General features: G+C 37.2%; 1 protein-coding gene across 1 annotated transcript in view; it reads right to left on the bottom strand.

Annotated features, from left to right (window-relative positions):
- LOC122793322 (interleukin-8-like) overlaps positions 1 to 12,467 on the bottom strand; it is a 152,118-nt gene extending 139,651 nt beyond the window's left edge. The window contains exons 1-2 of the mRNA XM_044061212.1: positions 12,350 to 12,467; positions 10,621 to 10,735 (exon numbers count right to left, since the gene is read on the bottom strand). Of these exons, the coding sequence (XP_043917147.1) occupies positions 10,621 to 10,735; positions 12,350 to 12,413 (179 nt within the window). The 5' untranslated portion in view covers positions 12,414 to 12,467. The remainder of the gene's footprint in view (positions 1 to 10,620; positions 10,736 to 12,349) is intronic.
- Between the last annotated feature and the right edge of the window lie 3,646 nt (positions 12,468 to 16,113).

Raw genomic sequence — 16,113 nt, 5'->3', positions numbered from 1 at the left:
GATAATCATGGACCTGATAAATGATAAAATTGGAAATCTACAGACTTTAGACTCAACCCAGTTTGGCTTTGTCAATGGCAGGTCCTGCCTGCTCAATCTGCTGGGCTTCTTTGAGAAGGTCACCAAGGCCTTGGATGAAGGTAAGAGTGCATACCACCTACCTTGATGTGGCCAAGGTATTTGATAAAATACCCCCACTTGGGTATTACAGATAAATGCTCAAAACTGGTCATAAACTTCTACGTCACCAGATGGATAACCAAATGGCTCACAGATAAAACATATGTTATCAGAGTGGGGGAATCCACATCCAGCAAGAGGCCAGTCACCAGCGGAGTGCCACAGGGCTCAGTACTGGGCCACTTCCTGTTTTGGATATACTTCTCAGATGTTAAAGCAAATGTAGATGGCCTTTGGCTGACCACGTTTTCTGATGACTATAAGTTGGGAGCAATCACTGACTCTCCAAACAATGTTGGTATCCTAAAGAAAGGTCTGACAGGGACTAATGATGATGGTGGGTGGCCAAGTGTTTCGTTTCCCGGAGTAAAACTGCAGTGATCTGGGTGTTCATTAAATTAAGTTTTTGGCAAGGTTGTCTCCTCTTTCTAAAGTTCGATGAAGTGGGATTTCAGCAGTGTCTGGTAGAACCACATATATTTTTTAGAAAAGTTCCCGAAGCCTCAATTGGATTTACACTATTTGAATTACTGACATGCCCCAGGCTTGCTAGATGTAACAAAAGAAACATGGGAGGAAGACAACACTCCTAAGGGCATTACTTTGACCTGCAAGACAGGTAAAAACTGTGATGTCTGTAGTGAGAGAACACATTGATGGGGCACAGCAGGCACATCAGAAAACATATAATAGGACTACTAGTCTCAAAAAGCAGGAGATAAAATACTTAGGACCCATTATGCAAGCATATTCCCTGCAACGTGGCAAGGCATAGACACAAACAGGGAAATGAAAATAAAACAGTTGCATCCAATAGATATTTTGAAAACAAAGAGTAACTTCTGCTGTATGTTTGCAGAGAAACTTAAGTTTCCACAGTGTGCTGACATGGAGACCATTGTCACTGTTTCAACAAAAGAAAAGAAAATAATTTGTACTCTGAAGTAAGGAGTTTGTCCATTGGCCTCATGAATTATGTTGGCACTCCATGGAGACCAAAAGGCAATACTTATAATGGAAGGGAGCATCAACTGTACAAAATGTGATTTCTTCCTTAGGGTGTTGGCCTACTCAGAAATGCCAACAGCCTTTGGTTAGGTCCAAAGTGGGCAGAAACCTAGCCTTATCCAGTTCCTTAATCACTTCTATTCAAAGGGCTTTAAGAAAATAAAAAAAAGAATATTAAGTCAACTAATCATGTCAAGGTTTTGATAAAAGTAACATTTATTCTCTAATGGATATTTTGCTTTATCAAATTGGCTTTTGAATTGCATTTAACTCAGTGCATTTGGTTCCCTTCATTTCTTTTTAATTATCTCAGGTACTCTTTATTCTGTTCTATAAACTCCACCAACCCCTCAGATAATGCAGTACTAGGCTCTACTACCCTCTGTATGAAGTAACACTTTCTGATGATCTTAAATTGTCCCCAAACTGAAATGATTGCCATTGCCTTTACCTTTCACTGCTTCTCATCTCCAGGTCTGCGCCATCGATATGCTGCTTGATGATACAGAATATCCATGTCATCCTCCCTTCTCCAGCATGTGCTGCAGCTCTAAATAGTTTCTCATTCTGCACCCAAACTTTTTTTTTCATCTTGCTAATAAATATTTGTTTGTAGTACTATTTGCTTATTATCATTTTGACTTAGCTGATTCAAATTTTACTAATCCAGATTCAGTATATATGTTTTTCTTATTATGTGTACATTGTACTATCCAGTTTTCAGTTGTGTATTATTCACACTATATCTGCTGTAATATTCAACTTTCTCTCAGTCCCCTCTAAAAACAGACAATGTTTTGTAGTTCCAGCTTGGGCAGCAAAGTACAAATAAATATCTAACGTCAAAATTAATTTTTCAAATTTCTGTAGTCTCTTGAACTCTGGACCTAGACAGCATATTGTTTTTTGGTTGCCATGCTCAAGGAATTCTTCTTCTTCATTCAGTTTGTTACCATTCAGTCTAATGGATACAATTTAAATGTGATGCACTGTACTGAGTGAACTGGGGTTCTCATAATACCAATGGGCAAGCTGTACTATTACTAGCAGGTACAGAATATGGAGCAGAAAGATGGCTGTTTATTTTATTTGCATAGTGGAGGTGAGTGTAGCCATCAACAATGAAATGAAAAAGGAAGAGTAGTACCAAATTACTCCCGTGCAACAAATGGGTGTGATTGTTTTACTGGTTCTATTTTTTTAAGTATAAATTACTTTGTTTTGTTGTACATCAAGAGTATTAAGGATTTCAGTTCTCTATAGTGTCCATGTGGAAAGATGCATATATAAATACAGCTGTCAATTAGATGCTTACAGGTACTTTGTACCCACAGCACAACAAGCAGCACATTAAGGTGTGAAAAGTACCTGCAGCATAATAACAAGCTTTATATTCAGGTGTGAAAAGTACCTGCAGCATAATAACAAGCTTCATATTCAGGTGTGAAAAGTACCTGCAGCATAATAACAAGCAGCATATTCAGGTGTGAAAAGTACCTGCAGCATAATACAAGCTTCATATTCAGGTGTGAAAAGTACCTGCAGCATAATAACAAGCTGCATATTCAGGTGTGAAAAGTACCTGCAGCATAATAACAAGCAGCATATTCAGGTGTGAAAAGTACCTGCAGCATAATAACAAGCAGCATATTCAGGTGTGAAAAGTACCTGCAGCATAATAACAAGCTTCATATTCAGGTGTGAAAAGTACCTGCAGCATAATAACAAGCTGCATATTAAGGTGTGAAAAGTACCTGCAGCATAACAACAAGCAGCATATTCAGGTGTGAAAAGTACCTGCAGCATAATAACAAGCAGCATATTCAGGTGTGAAAAGTACCTGCAGCATAATAACAAGCTTCATATTCAGGTGTGAAAAGTACCTGCAGCATAATAACAAGCTGCATATTAAGGTGTGAAAAGTACCTGCAGCATAACAACAAGCTTCATATTCAGGTGTGAAAAGTACCTGCAGCATAATAACAAGCAGCATATTCAGGTGTGAAAAGTACCTGCAGCATAATAACAAGCTTCATATTCAGGTGTGAAAAGTACCTGCAGCATAATAACAAGCTGCATATTAAGGTGTGAAAAGTACCTGCAGCATAATACCAAGCTTCATATTCAGGTGTGAAAAGTACTTGCAGCATAATAACAAGCAGCATATTAAGGTGTGAAAGGTACCTGCAGCATAATAACAAGCAGCATATTCAGGTGTGAGAAGTACCTGCAGCATAATAACAAGCAGCATATTAAGGTGTGAAAAGTACATGCAGCATAATAACAAGCAGCATATTCAGGTGTGAAAAGTACCTGCAGCATAATAACAAGCTCAATATTCAGGTGTGAAAAGTACCTGCAGCATAATAACAAGCAGCATATTAAGGTGTGAAAAGTACAAGAAGCATAATAACAAACAGCATATTAAGGTGTGAAAAGTACCTGCAGCATAATACAAGCTTCATATTCACGTGTGAAAAGTACCTGCAGCATAATAACAAGCTTCATATTCAGGTGTGAAAAGTACCTGCAGCATAATAAGCAGCATATTAAGGTGTGAACAGTACCTGCAGCATAATAACAAGCAGCATATTCAGGTGTGAAAAGTACCCGCAGCATAATAACAAGTTTCATATTCAGTTGTGAATGGTACCCGCGGCATAATACAAGCTTCATATTCAGGTGTGAATAGTACCCACAGCATAATAACAAGCAGCGTATTCAGGTGTGAAAAGTACATGCTGCATAATAACAAGCAGCACATTCTGGTGTGAAAAGAAAAGTACCTGCAGCATAATAACAAGCTTCATATTCAGGTGTGAAAAGTACCTGCAGCATAATAACAAGCAGCATATTCAGGTGTGAAAAGTGCATGCAGCATAATAACAAGCAGCATATCCAGGTGTGAAAAGTACCTGCAGCATAACAACAAGCTTCATATTCAGGTGTGAAAAGTACCTGCAGCATAATAACAAGCAGTATATTCAGGTGTGAAAAGTACCTGCAGCATAATAACAAGCTTCATATTCAGGTGTGAAAAGTACCTGCAGCATAATAACAAGCTGCATATTAAGGTGTGAAAAGTACCTGCAGCATAATAACAAGCTTCATATTCAGGTGTGAAAAGTACCTGCAGCATAATAACAAGCAGCATATTAAGGTGTGAAAGGTACCTGCAGCATAATAACAAGCTTCATATTCAGGTGTGAAAAGTACCTGCAGCATAATAACAAGCTTCATATTCAGGTGTGAAAAGTACCTGCAGCCTAATAACAAGCTTCATATTCAGGTGTGAAAAGTACCTGCAGCATAATAACAAGCTTCATATTCAGGTGTGAAAAATACCTGCAGCATAATAACAAGCAGCATATTCAGGTGTGAAAAGTACCTGCAGCATAATAACAAGCGGAATATGCAGGTGTGAAATGTACTTGCAGCATGATAACAAACTTCATATTCAGGTTCGAAAAGTACCTGCAGCATAATAAAAAGCAGCATATTCAGGTGTAAAAAGTACCTGCAGCATAATAACAAGCTGCATATTTAGGTGTAAAAAGTACCTGCAGCATAATAACAAACAGCATATTCAGGTGTGAAAAGTACCTGCAGAATAATAACAAGCTGCATATTCCGGTGTGAAAAGTACCTGCAGCATAATAACAAGCTTCATATTCAGGTGCTAAAAGTACCTGCAGCATAATAACAAGCAGCATATTCAGGTGTGAAAAGTACCTGCAGCATAAAAGCAAGTGGAATATTCAGGTGTGAAATGTACCTGCAGCATGATAACAAACTTCATATTCAAGTGTGAAAAGTACCTGCAGCATAATAAAAAGCAGCATATTCAGGTGTGAAAAGTTCCTGCAGCATAATAACAAGCTGCATATTCAGGTGTGAAAAGTACCTGCAGCATAATAACAAGCTTCATATTCAGGCGTGAAAAGTACCTGCAGCATAATATCAAGCTTCATATTCAGGTGTGAAAAGTACCTACAGCATAATAACAAGCTGTATATTAAGGTGTGAAAAGTACCTGCAGCATAATAACAAGCTGCATATTCAGGTGTGAAAAGTACCTGCAGCATACTAACAAACTTCATATTCAGGTGTGAAAAGTACCTGCAGCATAATAACAAGCTTCATATTCAGGTATGAAAAGTACCTGCAGCACAATAACAAGCTTCATATTCAGGTGTGAAAAATACCTGCAGCATAATAACAAGCAGCATATTCAGGTGTGAAACATACCTGCAGCATAATAACAAGCAGAATATGCAGGTGTGAAATGTACTTGCAGCATGATAACAAACTTCATATTCAGGTTCGAAAAGTACCTGCAGCATAATAAAAAGCAGCATATTCAGGTGTAAAAAGTACCTGCAGCATAATAACAAGCTGCATATTCAGGTGTGAAAAGTACCCGCAGCATAATAACAAACAGCATATTCAGGTGTGAAAAGTACCTGCAGAATAATAAAAAGCTGCATATTTAGGTGTGAAAAGTACCTGCAGCATAATAACAAGCAGCATATTCAGGTGTGAAAAGTACCTGCAGCATAATAACAAGCTTCATATTCAGGTGTGAAAAGTACCTGCAGCATAATAACAAGCTTCATATTCAGGTGTGAAAAGTACCTGCAGCATAATAACAAGCAGCATATTCAGGTGTGAAAAGTACCTGCAGCATAAAAGCAAGTGGAATATTCAGGTGTGAAATGTACCTGCAGCATGATAACAAACTTCATATTCAGGTGCGAAAAGTACCTGCAGCATAATAAAAAGCAGCATATTCAGGTGTGAAAAATACCTGCAGCATAATAACAAGCTGCATATTCAGGTGTGAAAAGTACCTGCAGCATAATAACAAGCTTCATATTCAGGTGTGAAAAGTACCTACAGCATAATAACAAGCTGTATATTAAGGTGTGAAAAGTACCTGCAGCATAATAACAAGCTTCATATTCAGATGTGAAAAGTACCTGCAGCATAATAACAGGCTTCCTATTCAGGTGTGAAAAGTACCTGCAGCATAATAACAAGTTGAATATGCAGGTGTGAAATGTACCTGCAGCATGATAACAAACTTCATATTCAGGTGCAAAAAGTACCTGCAGCACAATAACAATCTGCATATTCAGGTGTGAAAAGTACCTGCAGCATAATAACAAGCAGTATATTCAGGTGCAAAAAGTACCTGCAGCACAATAACAAGCTGCATATTCAGATGTGAAAAGTACCTGCAGCATAATAACAAACAGCATATTCAGGTGTGAAAAGTACCTGCAGAATAATAACAAGCTGCATATTCAGGTGTGAAAAGTACCTGCAGCATAATAACAAACAGCATATTCCAGTGTGAAAAGTACCTGCAGCATAATAGCAAGCAGCATATTCAGGTGTGAAAAGTACCTGCAGCATAATAACAAGCAGCATATTCAGGTGTGAAAAGTACCCACAGCATAATAACAAGTTTCATATTCAGTTGTGAATAGTACCCGGAGCATAATACAAGCTTCATATACAGGTGTAAAAAATACCTGCAGCATAATGGAAGCTTCATATTCAGGTGTAAAAAATACCTGCAGCATAATACAAGCTTCATATTCAGGTGTGAAAAGTACCTGCAGCATAATAACAAGTTGAATATGCAGGTGTGAAATGTACCTGCAGCATGTTTACAAACTTCATATTCAGGTGCGAAAAGTACCTGTAACATAATAACAAGCAGCATATTCAGGTGTGAAAAGTACCTGCAGCATAATAACAAGCAGCATATTAAGGTGTGAAAAATACCTGCCGCATAATAACAAGCAGCTTATTCAGGTGTGAAAAGTACCCACAGCATAATAACAAGTTTCATATTCAGTTGTGAATAGTACCCGCAGTATAATACAAACTTCATATTCAGTTGTGAATAGTACCTGCAGCATAATACAAGCTTCATATTCAGGTGTAAAAAATACCTGCAGCATAATACAAGCTTCATATTCAGGTGTGAAAAGTACCTGCAGCATAATAACAAGCTTCATATTAAGGTGTGAAAAGTACCTGTTGCTGTGCTGTGGAAAAGCATATGACTTTCAGTAACAACATGCCTTATTTCTTTGTGATTTTTTTTTTAATATTTTTTGTCATATGCTTTTTTGGCTTAACCATTTCAGTCACTAGCTAGGTTTTGCTTTCTATTTGAGTTTACTTACAGCTGTTATCATAGATTTATCAGTTGCTGTTGTGACACGTAATGCAAATGGCAATCACAGTGGTAATTTGTTTAGAAATTTGTGCCCATTAGAATGGCTGCCATCAGGATGGCAGCATAGAGTCTCCATGATGGCTATGCATGCGAATATCAGGCTTTATAAGACAAGTAGAGCAAACTTTGTATTTTTAATATTGAGGATTATGAGCACGTCTTTGAGCATAACAAGCTTATTATATGTTTAAGAAATTCACCTTGAGAGCAAAGGTCGATATGTGAATCTTGGAAAAATCTTTTTTTTATATATATTTTTTTAATTGTAGCAAACTGATTGCTATTGTTTGACTGCAGGGAGCACTAAAATGTTCAGGTTTGAGTTAAAAAAGAAAACATTTTAAACTAACAAACTGCTTGCTATAGTTTAGACTACACAGAGGGCACTGCAGCACTCACGTTTGACTGTAGATGCAATATCAACTTTTAAAAGCCAACTGCTCCCCATAACACTTTGCGCCTGTGGCAGTTGCCTCTTTCATCCCACCCCAGTTATGCTTCTGCTGGTTTTCCAAGCCTTTTGAAAACTAGTAAAGCACTTTGCACTTTCAAACAGAGACCTAGTAGAAACACAGTGCCCCTCAATATAACTAATGGCTTTAAAAGATGTTAGACTCTGTGTTCTGCTACACTTTCTGTTTATGAATGTGGCAGAGTGATGATGTAACATTTTCAAAAGCTGTTTTACCTTCTGCAACTGTTCTTTGCTGGCCAGCATTATCCTCTGTTAGTGTGTAGTGTGTGACCCAATCTTAACAGAACTTAGGTATAATTAGCAAGCTTTTGTTAAGCACCCCCTTAGCACTGTTAAGACTGGGTCTCATAGTAGGTACATGTTTAACAGCTTTAGCATTTTCAAAGTTTTGGGGCATACTCGTGGCAGTTGTGTACTGAATAATATGTTGTGAAAAGGGTAGAAGAGTGCTGGTTCATGGCTGGCTAAAAGCATAACTAAATATTTAATTTTCTCAGACTAGTGGGTCTGCAATTAATATTCAGGAGTGCATTTACAAATATGTGCTATTTCTGGTCAGAATTAATAACTATATGAAGTGCATTTTGGTGGGATAGCAGCAGGTCTTCTTGGAATCCTATTGCCACAAACTCTGTCTCATTTTTTCCCTAGGACTATTGTAAATCTGCAGAAATAAATGTTAAATAATGTAAATGATTATATTTTGCTATAAACAGAACATCTAGCAGTAATGCAACCTTCTAATTAAATCTGGGGAAAAGCAATTAACAGAATTAATGATGCCATCCAAGTGATCAAAGACAAAACAATTAATGTCCTCCCATACTGAGAAATACAGTTTTTTTTATCTTGGTTTGTTTCCATTTGCTGGGCAATTTGTACGTGCCACAAACATGCTAGTGCTACATTTTAGCAAAATTTACCATGAGACCCGAGATAGTTCTCTTTTTATTTTACACAATGTATTTTAAACCGTTTGCACTTGAAATTTAATTTTATTCAGAGTCTTTTGTTTGGCAATTCATTAATATTTGTAGTTTAATTGATTAATTGTTTTTATGATGTCATGCAACCTTGTTATTTAAAGTGTAATTCCAATGTTGGAATTCATTCTGATGAAGTCCCTGATTGTCTTTGACAAAAGTGCTTAATTTATTTTGTCAAAGTGTTTTAATAAATATTTCTGGGTTTTTATCCTTGGTTTTCCTGATTGATTAGAATAATTCTAACTGTGGATTCACTTTCAGGCATCCGGTACTGGAGTTAAGGTTCGTTTACTTGGTGTATTTTTCAGCTTCAGGTCCGTTGTTAGTAGTGTGGTCCCTTTTACTTAATCAGGTAAAATATAGACTCTATAAGTCAAGCTGGGGGTTCAGTAAGCGAAAGCTGCAGAACTATCACCCCTAAAACTGTGAAGACTTCTAATATCAGGAAAAAACAGCCAAGTCAAAACGAATGATGTGTATACATCCCCTCAAGCTCACTAAAGTTGGATTCCTATTAAAGAGATTGTAGGAGAATCTCCAAATGAAATGACATGTGCAAGATGCATGAAGTTATTTATGTTGTAGGAATAATATGTTAAGGTCCAAGATGCATTAAGTTATGCATATTGTTGGAATTCTATAGAAAGGTATGAGACACCTAAAATTATATATGTTGGAATAAATAAAATTCTTTGTGGTTATGGTAGCCTCACCATCTGTAACCGGAGGTGCCATGGATAGGTGAAGAACAATGAGGATGAAAAATGGAAGCTGGCTTCAAGGTACATAGAGAAGTTCTCCTTATTATCCATCTGTAATGGGCCAAGAGCAAGAGAAGTTCGCTAGGGAGTGAAAGGAATCCTGAGGAATTCCTGGCTTATCATGTGGGGAGGGGGACATGAATAAATACTAATGCATCCCTGGTGCGGACAAGATACATGACAGGAGTTGTTAGCTCAGCATGTGGGCAAGGCTATTTGAAGTGTTTTGTCACTCACATAATCATCTTCTGTCCCCACAGTGCTCCACTGCATGCCTCTCCTTGGAATGCTTGCAACAGCATAGGAAAAGTTACCAGTCTGATGCTCACTCTCTTCATCAGTGCAGAGTGACCAATACCCAGGTAACCATGATGCTTTCTTCTAGACAGAGGGCTTAGTCAGGGAAAGGGTCATGTTAGAATATCATACCCCCATGAAGCAAGGACTCTGTGGCGTATCAAAGATGGGAAGCAAACAAATGAACTAGAAGTCAGCAGTGACAGGAAAAATGCAATAAAAAATGGTGATAAAGACCACAAGGAAATATCTTACCAGTTCTATATAATTTCCTTGGAGATAATTGAATACTTGTGACTCTGTGCAATGCAAGTACTGTTTATGTTAGAAACGGGAACCCCAACAGTCTAATGACCTGTAGTGATGGTTACTCTTATGGTATGGAACAGATGGAAGCTGAGGGACAAGTTATGAAAGGTCTTACAGTTCTGGTAGCTACACTCTGTGGATGAAAAGATCTGTTATACATAAATAAAATCAGTGCAACAGAGATTACGAAAAGTATCCAGGCAGTCGTTCTCTAGGTGATCATCTTTTTGAAATAATCAAGCTAGTTCAAGTCAGATACATCCCATCGTTTGATTTGGGTTTGAAATATAGGGCAGCTATATCCTTACTTTTGAATTATAAGAATCAAAAAGTGAAAAAAACATGACTTACATAACTTGAACTTTGTCACAGTGTGGTCCTTCTGGAATGATCTCGATGTTTTTTACTAAGTTAAAAGGTGGCTTTTTGGATTCAGTCATGATACACTGGCAACGCAGATCATTTCCTGTAGGGCATAATGCATGTTAGTGTATAAAGTGCTCACTGTCATATATGGTTATATAAATACATAGCTTTAAGTATCAAACATTTTAATAACCCACATTCTAAACATCCTATTTTTCTGCTAGTTGCTAATACTTTTGTCTTAATTATGAACACATCTGAGTATGACTGTCACCATGAATAAAACAGTGTTATCTGCAATAAACTCATAGTAATGCATTCTACTCACATAAACACTGATTCCTGTTGCAGAAACTGCCAACTCCCTATGAGCTTACACTTGAGAGCTGGAAGTTAGATCTGCATTCATGAAACTAGTGGATTTTGTTCTGTGCCACCAGAATGATAGGCACAACCTAACACACATTGTAGCATTTCCTTAATATGAGGTTAGTTTGGTGGCTCATTGCAATGGGGGATGCCTAATTATAACTGCACCTGCTTTCTTTCTGTCAGTGCTGCATTGAGCTTCTCTGTATGAATGTGAGTGGATGGGCTGTGTGCATGGAACAAGTTACAGTAATAACATTTTTGCACTGCTGACCAATGCTCAGATCTTGTGGGATATTTGTCACTGCATTGCATTTAATGCAGAGCTTCTCATGCATCCCTTTGGGAGGTCAGTTAGGCAACATTCTTCGGGGGGGGGGGGTTATTCTGTTCTTGAGGGAGACACCAGGACTCCTGTGTACCACCCGTCACTCTCATTTTGCAGTTCTAGTAGTTCTGAGATGAACAGCTGTGGCAGAGGCAGTGACAACAGTATTATAGAACTTAGGGTATAACTTCTATATGGGGAGAAAAGCAAAGGCAATTAACTGAAGAACAACTCTTAGAAGCATTTAAAGCTTGAGTGCAGTACCCCGTGACAAGTACGGGACTCTAAAAAGTCTTGTTTTCCTTGATAAGTGACTTACTATGTATGGTACACCCTTATCACAGAATAACTGGCTTACACTGTAGAGTCCAACCCAAAATGTTATTAGGTTTTTCCATTTGCCTTATAAAATTCACTTCCAACATGAGTCTAGAACTTCATATTATGTATCTGATACTATTAAAATGCAGACAGACAAATAAACACATCAGTTTGTCTTATGTTTGTCTATGTATGTACACGTGTTATTTAATCAATTGTTTATACATTTATTATTTTGTTATAAGTCAGATCACATTGAATATGTGATATTTGTGGATGAGTATTTAATATTGAACTGCTTATATAGTTTGCTAATGTTTAATATTCAAAAAAAATAAAAGAAATAAAAAAATAATTTACTTTGAAAAGTTCAGCTAGATTCTGTCGAGAGTGGAATTCTGAAATTTGATTTGTCTAATAATAATAATACTGTTTTGAATAGCTTCTGCTCTTTTTTTTTAGTACACAGTCATTTCATATACATTTCTATTTTTTATCTTGTTTGAAACTTATACAGTAGCTGACACTCTAATAACCTTACTAATTTATGATCTTATCAAAGATGCATCAGAGCTGATTTTAGTCAGTAATACTGAACAAATTAACTATTTAACTGGTCAGTAAACTACAACAAAATCATAAGCTGACACAAAGAGTATCTGCATGTACCTAGAGTATGAAAAAGAAACATTTTACCTCTTGCTATAGTTGCATATATTACACAGAACGTCAGTGCATAAAAAATACGACAGAAGTTCATTGTTGCAGACGTCAGTGACCAGTCTGTCTGATAGCTCTGAGCAAAGAAACACTATTGGATTACACTGCAGAGTGTATTTATAGAGTCTAAGCAATGCTGTTTCTTGCCAGTAGATTTCTGATAAGCACATCTTATCTGGGAGTAACATTTCCGTCTTTTGCCCACATAATCAATGATTCCTTTTATCAGTATATCTGCAAAGCTGTGCACTTTTTATATGGGAATAAGCATGACTCTGTTAAGTACCTAGTCTAATGGCCAGCATGTATCTGCCTTCATAACCTTACTTGTTTGTGGTTATTTTTCAGAGTCTCTACTTATTACCTAAGTACTCCCCAACTGCACATTTCTTTCAAGCATCCTGCCTTGGCCTGTGGTAGGCATACTATCATAACATTTGGTAAAGTGTGCAGTGCCCCCCCCCCCCCTTTCTGGTGCATGCAGAAGCCACCACAGCTGCCCCATAGTGCCTCTGTCTTGCACTTTTATTCTCTAGGAGGATAATACAGGGAATAAAGCATTGCCAGTGGCAGACCACAGTAATGATTCAATGTAATATATAAGAGAATGTGTATTAACATGCACTGCCATTTCTGATATTTTCCCAGATATCTGCTGATGCAAACCTAGTTCATGTGTCTGCATCGAGTGTACTGAGAATATATAACCTTATTCCTGTGTCTGTATCGAGTGTACTGGCAATATATAATCATATTCATGTGTCTGCATCCAGTATACTGAGAATATATAACTGTATTTGTCTGTCTTCATCCTCTGTATTGAGAAAAGACAACCTTATTCATGTGTCTGTATTCAGTGTACTGGGAATATATAACCTTATTCATGTGTCTGCATTCAGTGTACTGGGAATATATAACCGTATTCATGTGTCTACATTCAGTGTACTGAGAATATATAACTGTATTCATGTGTCTGCATCGAGTGTACTGAGAATATATAACCTTATTCGTGTCTCTGCATCGAGTGTACTGGGAATATATAGCTGTATTCATGTGTCTGCATTGACTGCACTTAGAAAATACAACCTTATTCAAGTGTTTACTTCTAGTGTACAGAGAATATACAACCTCATGTCCCATCATCAGAGGAGTAGCTAGGTCATTTGGATCCCAGGACGAGACCTTAATTTGTTGCCACCACCACCACCACCACACACACACACACACACACACACACCAAAAAAACATTTTTTGAATGGTGTTGGAAGAAATGCCTTGACAATAACTTTTCACAAAAACACCATGAGGCTGAAAAGCATGTCCAAACAGGGAGTTTTATTGAAAGATTGAAGCACTTTTCAGAGTTAATCATTTCACGGTCATGTAATGAATAACCAAACACAACACAGGTTTAGAAATTTAAAGAAACTACACAGATATTAAAAATAAAACAGAATTCAGCACAACCCACATCTCTTTACAGGTATAGACCAAATACCAACAGCAGCATAACAAATTATACTATTAGTAGCTTGGTAAATAAGAACTGCAACACATCAAAACGAACTGCGGCTGTGACATAGATAAAAAAATCCTGACCCAAGCGCTAAGCAGCTAAAATATACATCCTGACCCTTTAAAATATATCTGTAATGTATACAGCACAAAAAGCATTTAGTGTACATTGACACACCATTTGTACCTGAAGTCTATATCATAATGATGGTGCCTTGTAACACATTGTTTAAATAGTGCGAGTTCAGTGAACCCTGCATCATCTACACAGCTGTGTGCAGTTTACTGCCTTAACAGCCAGCTCCAGTGGCATAATAAGATAACAGACACTTGCACTTAGGGGTGTGCTCATGTACTTCTAGACAATATAGGCTGTACCTCTGAGTGCCTTATTTCAGTTAGAAGATGACCCCCAAACCTAACAGACAAACAAATAAATAAAGATAAATGCAAAGTGTAAGCAAGTAAGCACTAGAAGAAATAAAAAATTATTGGAAACAACAAACAAACAAAAAATAGTCCCTTGAATTAAATTGCTTCTGACAATCATACTGGGTTTATCTCATAAGTGCAAGGTTTGATTCTTACCTTTGGGATGAAAATTTGGCTAGGCTTAAAATGGCCCTCAAGGATAAATAGCCTAGTACTAACCTATAGACTTAGACACAAACACACACACAAAATTCTTTTGTTACTACACAAAACAAACCATGATAGGTATATATCCCATTCTTTTGCTAGTTATCAATAAAGGAAATGTCTGAGCTAAAAATATCTTCATTTTAATTAAAAACATGCATTTTATAAAAGCCCAGTAAAAATCCTGAATGCCTCAGACATACAGTATAATACTCTGGGCAGCACAATTTGTTATTCTGCACATCTGCAGTAATTCAAGGTACCCTAATGGAAATCTAAAGAAACCTATTAAAAATACAGAGTACAGTGAGGCCTCATTTTTGTTTGATTTTTCTCCTTGGCTCACATAGGCAACAAATAGACTTTTAGAGTATTAAGCAACACAGGCTGAGTACTTAGGCTTGGCCCCTGATCATACCATTCAACTGTATAGATGTTTTGCAGAATGTTGTTTTTTCGCTCATAAAACTTGTGGTTTTCTGTGAGGATTCAACTCATTAAATAATAATGTACATTTGTGTTTCAGACTTCATTTCCTTCAGAAAATGCATGCTAATACAAATCCTGGTATTCTAGCAATGTTCTAAGTTTAAACATTATAATAGCAATATATAAATCCTGTCCCTGTTTTTGGGCTTTTGACCCCATTATTTTAGACTTTGTCCAAATTTCTTGTGCTAAGAAGTTGAGAGGTTCACCACCTCACACTGCTTTCATGAGAGGCAGAGACATTGTTATTTTTTTTTCGCTGACCAAGAATAGACTAGTAATACGAATTTGGAGGGTGTGGGTGGCTCACTCCCACATCAAGGATGCAGGGGAGCCTTCCCCCTTAAGAACACCTGAATTTCAATGAGCCAGATCTTCAGGGGGTGTAATCTTCAGTGATTCATAGTGGAAGGATTTAATATAACATTGTTTTAAAATAAGACGAATAAGTAAAATTATTCTTACTTTTCTGCATTGCTGCCTATCAAGCAGTGTAGCTGCATTGTTTGTTTTCTTTATCTAAATATCAGGGTGATCCCTTCAGTAGTGTGTCCATGTACACACAAGCACTTGACTAACATCAAATTAATGATTTCCCACAAAGCTGCCTTCAGTAGTCTGTCCATGTATGCACAAGCACCATAGTGAAACATTTACATCATGGCCTCTTCAATAGTTTGTCCATGTCTGCACAAGCACTCAAATGATAACAGAATGAAACAGTTCCCCCAACAATCCCTTCAGTAGTTTTGACCATGCAAATAACACCAAAATGAATAATTTCCCTTCAGTAGTCTGCACAAGCACTCCAATGACATGAAAATGAATCATCTCTCCCAAAAAGATCCCTTCAATAGTCTGTCCAAGTAAGCACAAGTACAAAAATGAAATATTTACCCCCATGACCCCTTCATTAGTCTGTCCAGGAATGCATAAACACCAAAATGAACTAGTAAATAACTCTACTTACTTCAGTGACTTTTTTTTCTTCCATTGTCTCTCTCTCTGGGTGCACCAAATGCACTCACATTGAATAGTTTCATTTGGGAAAACACTACATTCCTCAGCTTGCTATGGGCATCAGTGATATAACTCAA

Source organism: Protopterus annectens, chromosome 2.part0, assembly GCF_019279795.1.
Source record: "Protopterus annectens isolate FY-2018-M chromosome 2.part0, PAN1.0, whole genome shotgun sequence".
Taxonomy (NCBI): domain Eukaryota; kingdom Metazoa; phylum Chordata; order Ceratodontiformes; family Protopteridae; genus Protopterus; species Protopterus annectens.
The sequence above is the reverse complement of the archived record's forward strand: the minus strand, read 5'-3'. Positions and strand labels throughout refer to the sequence as shown.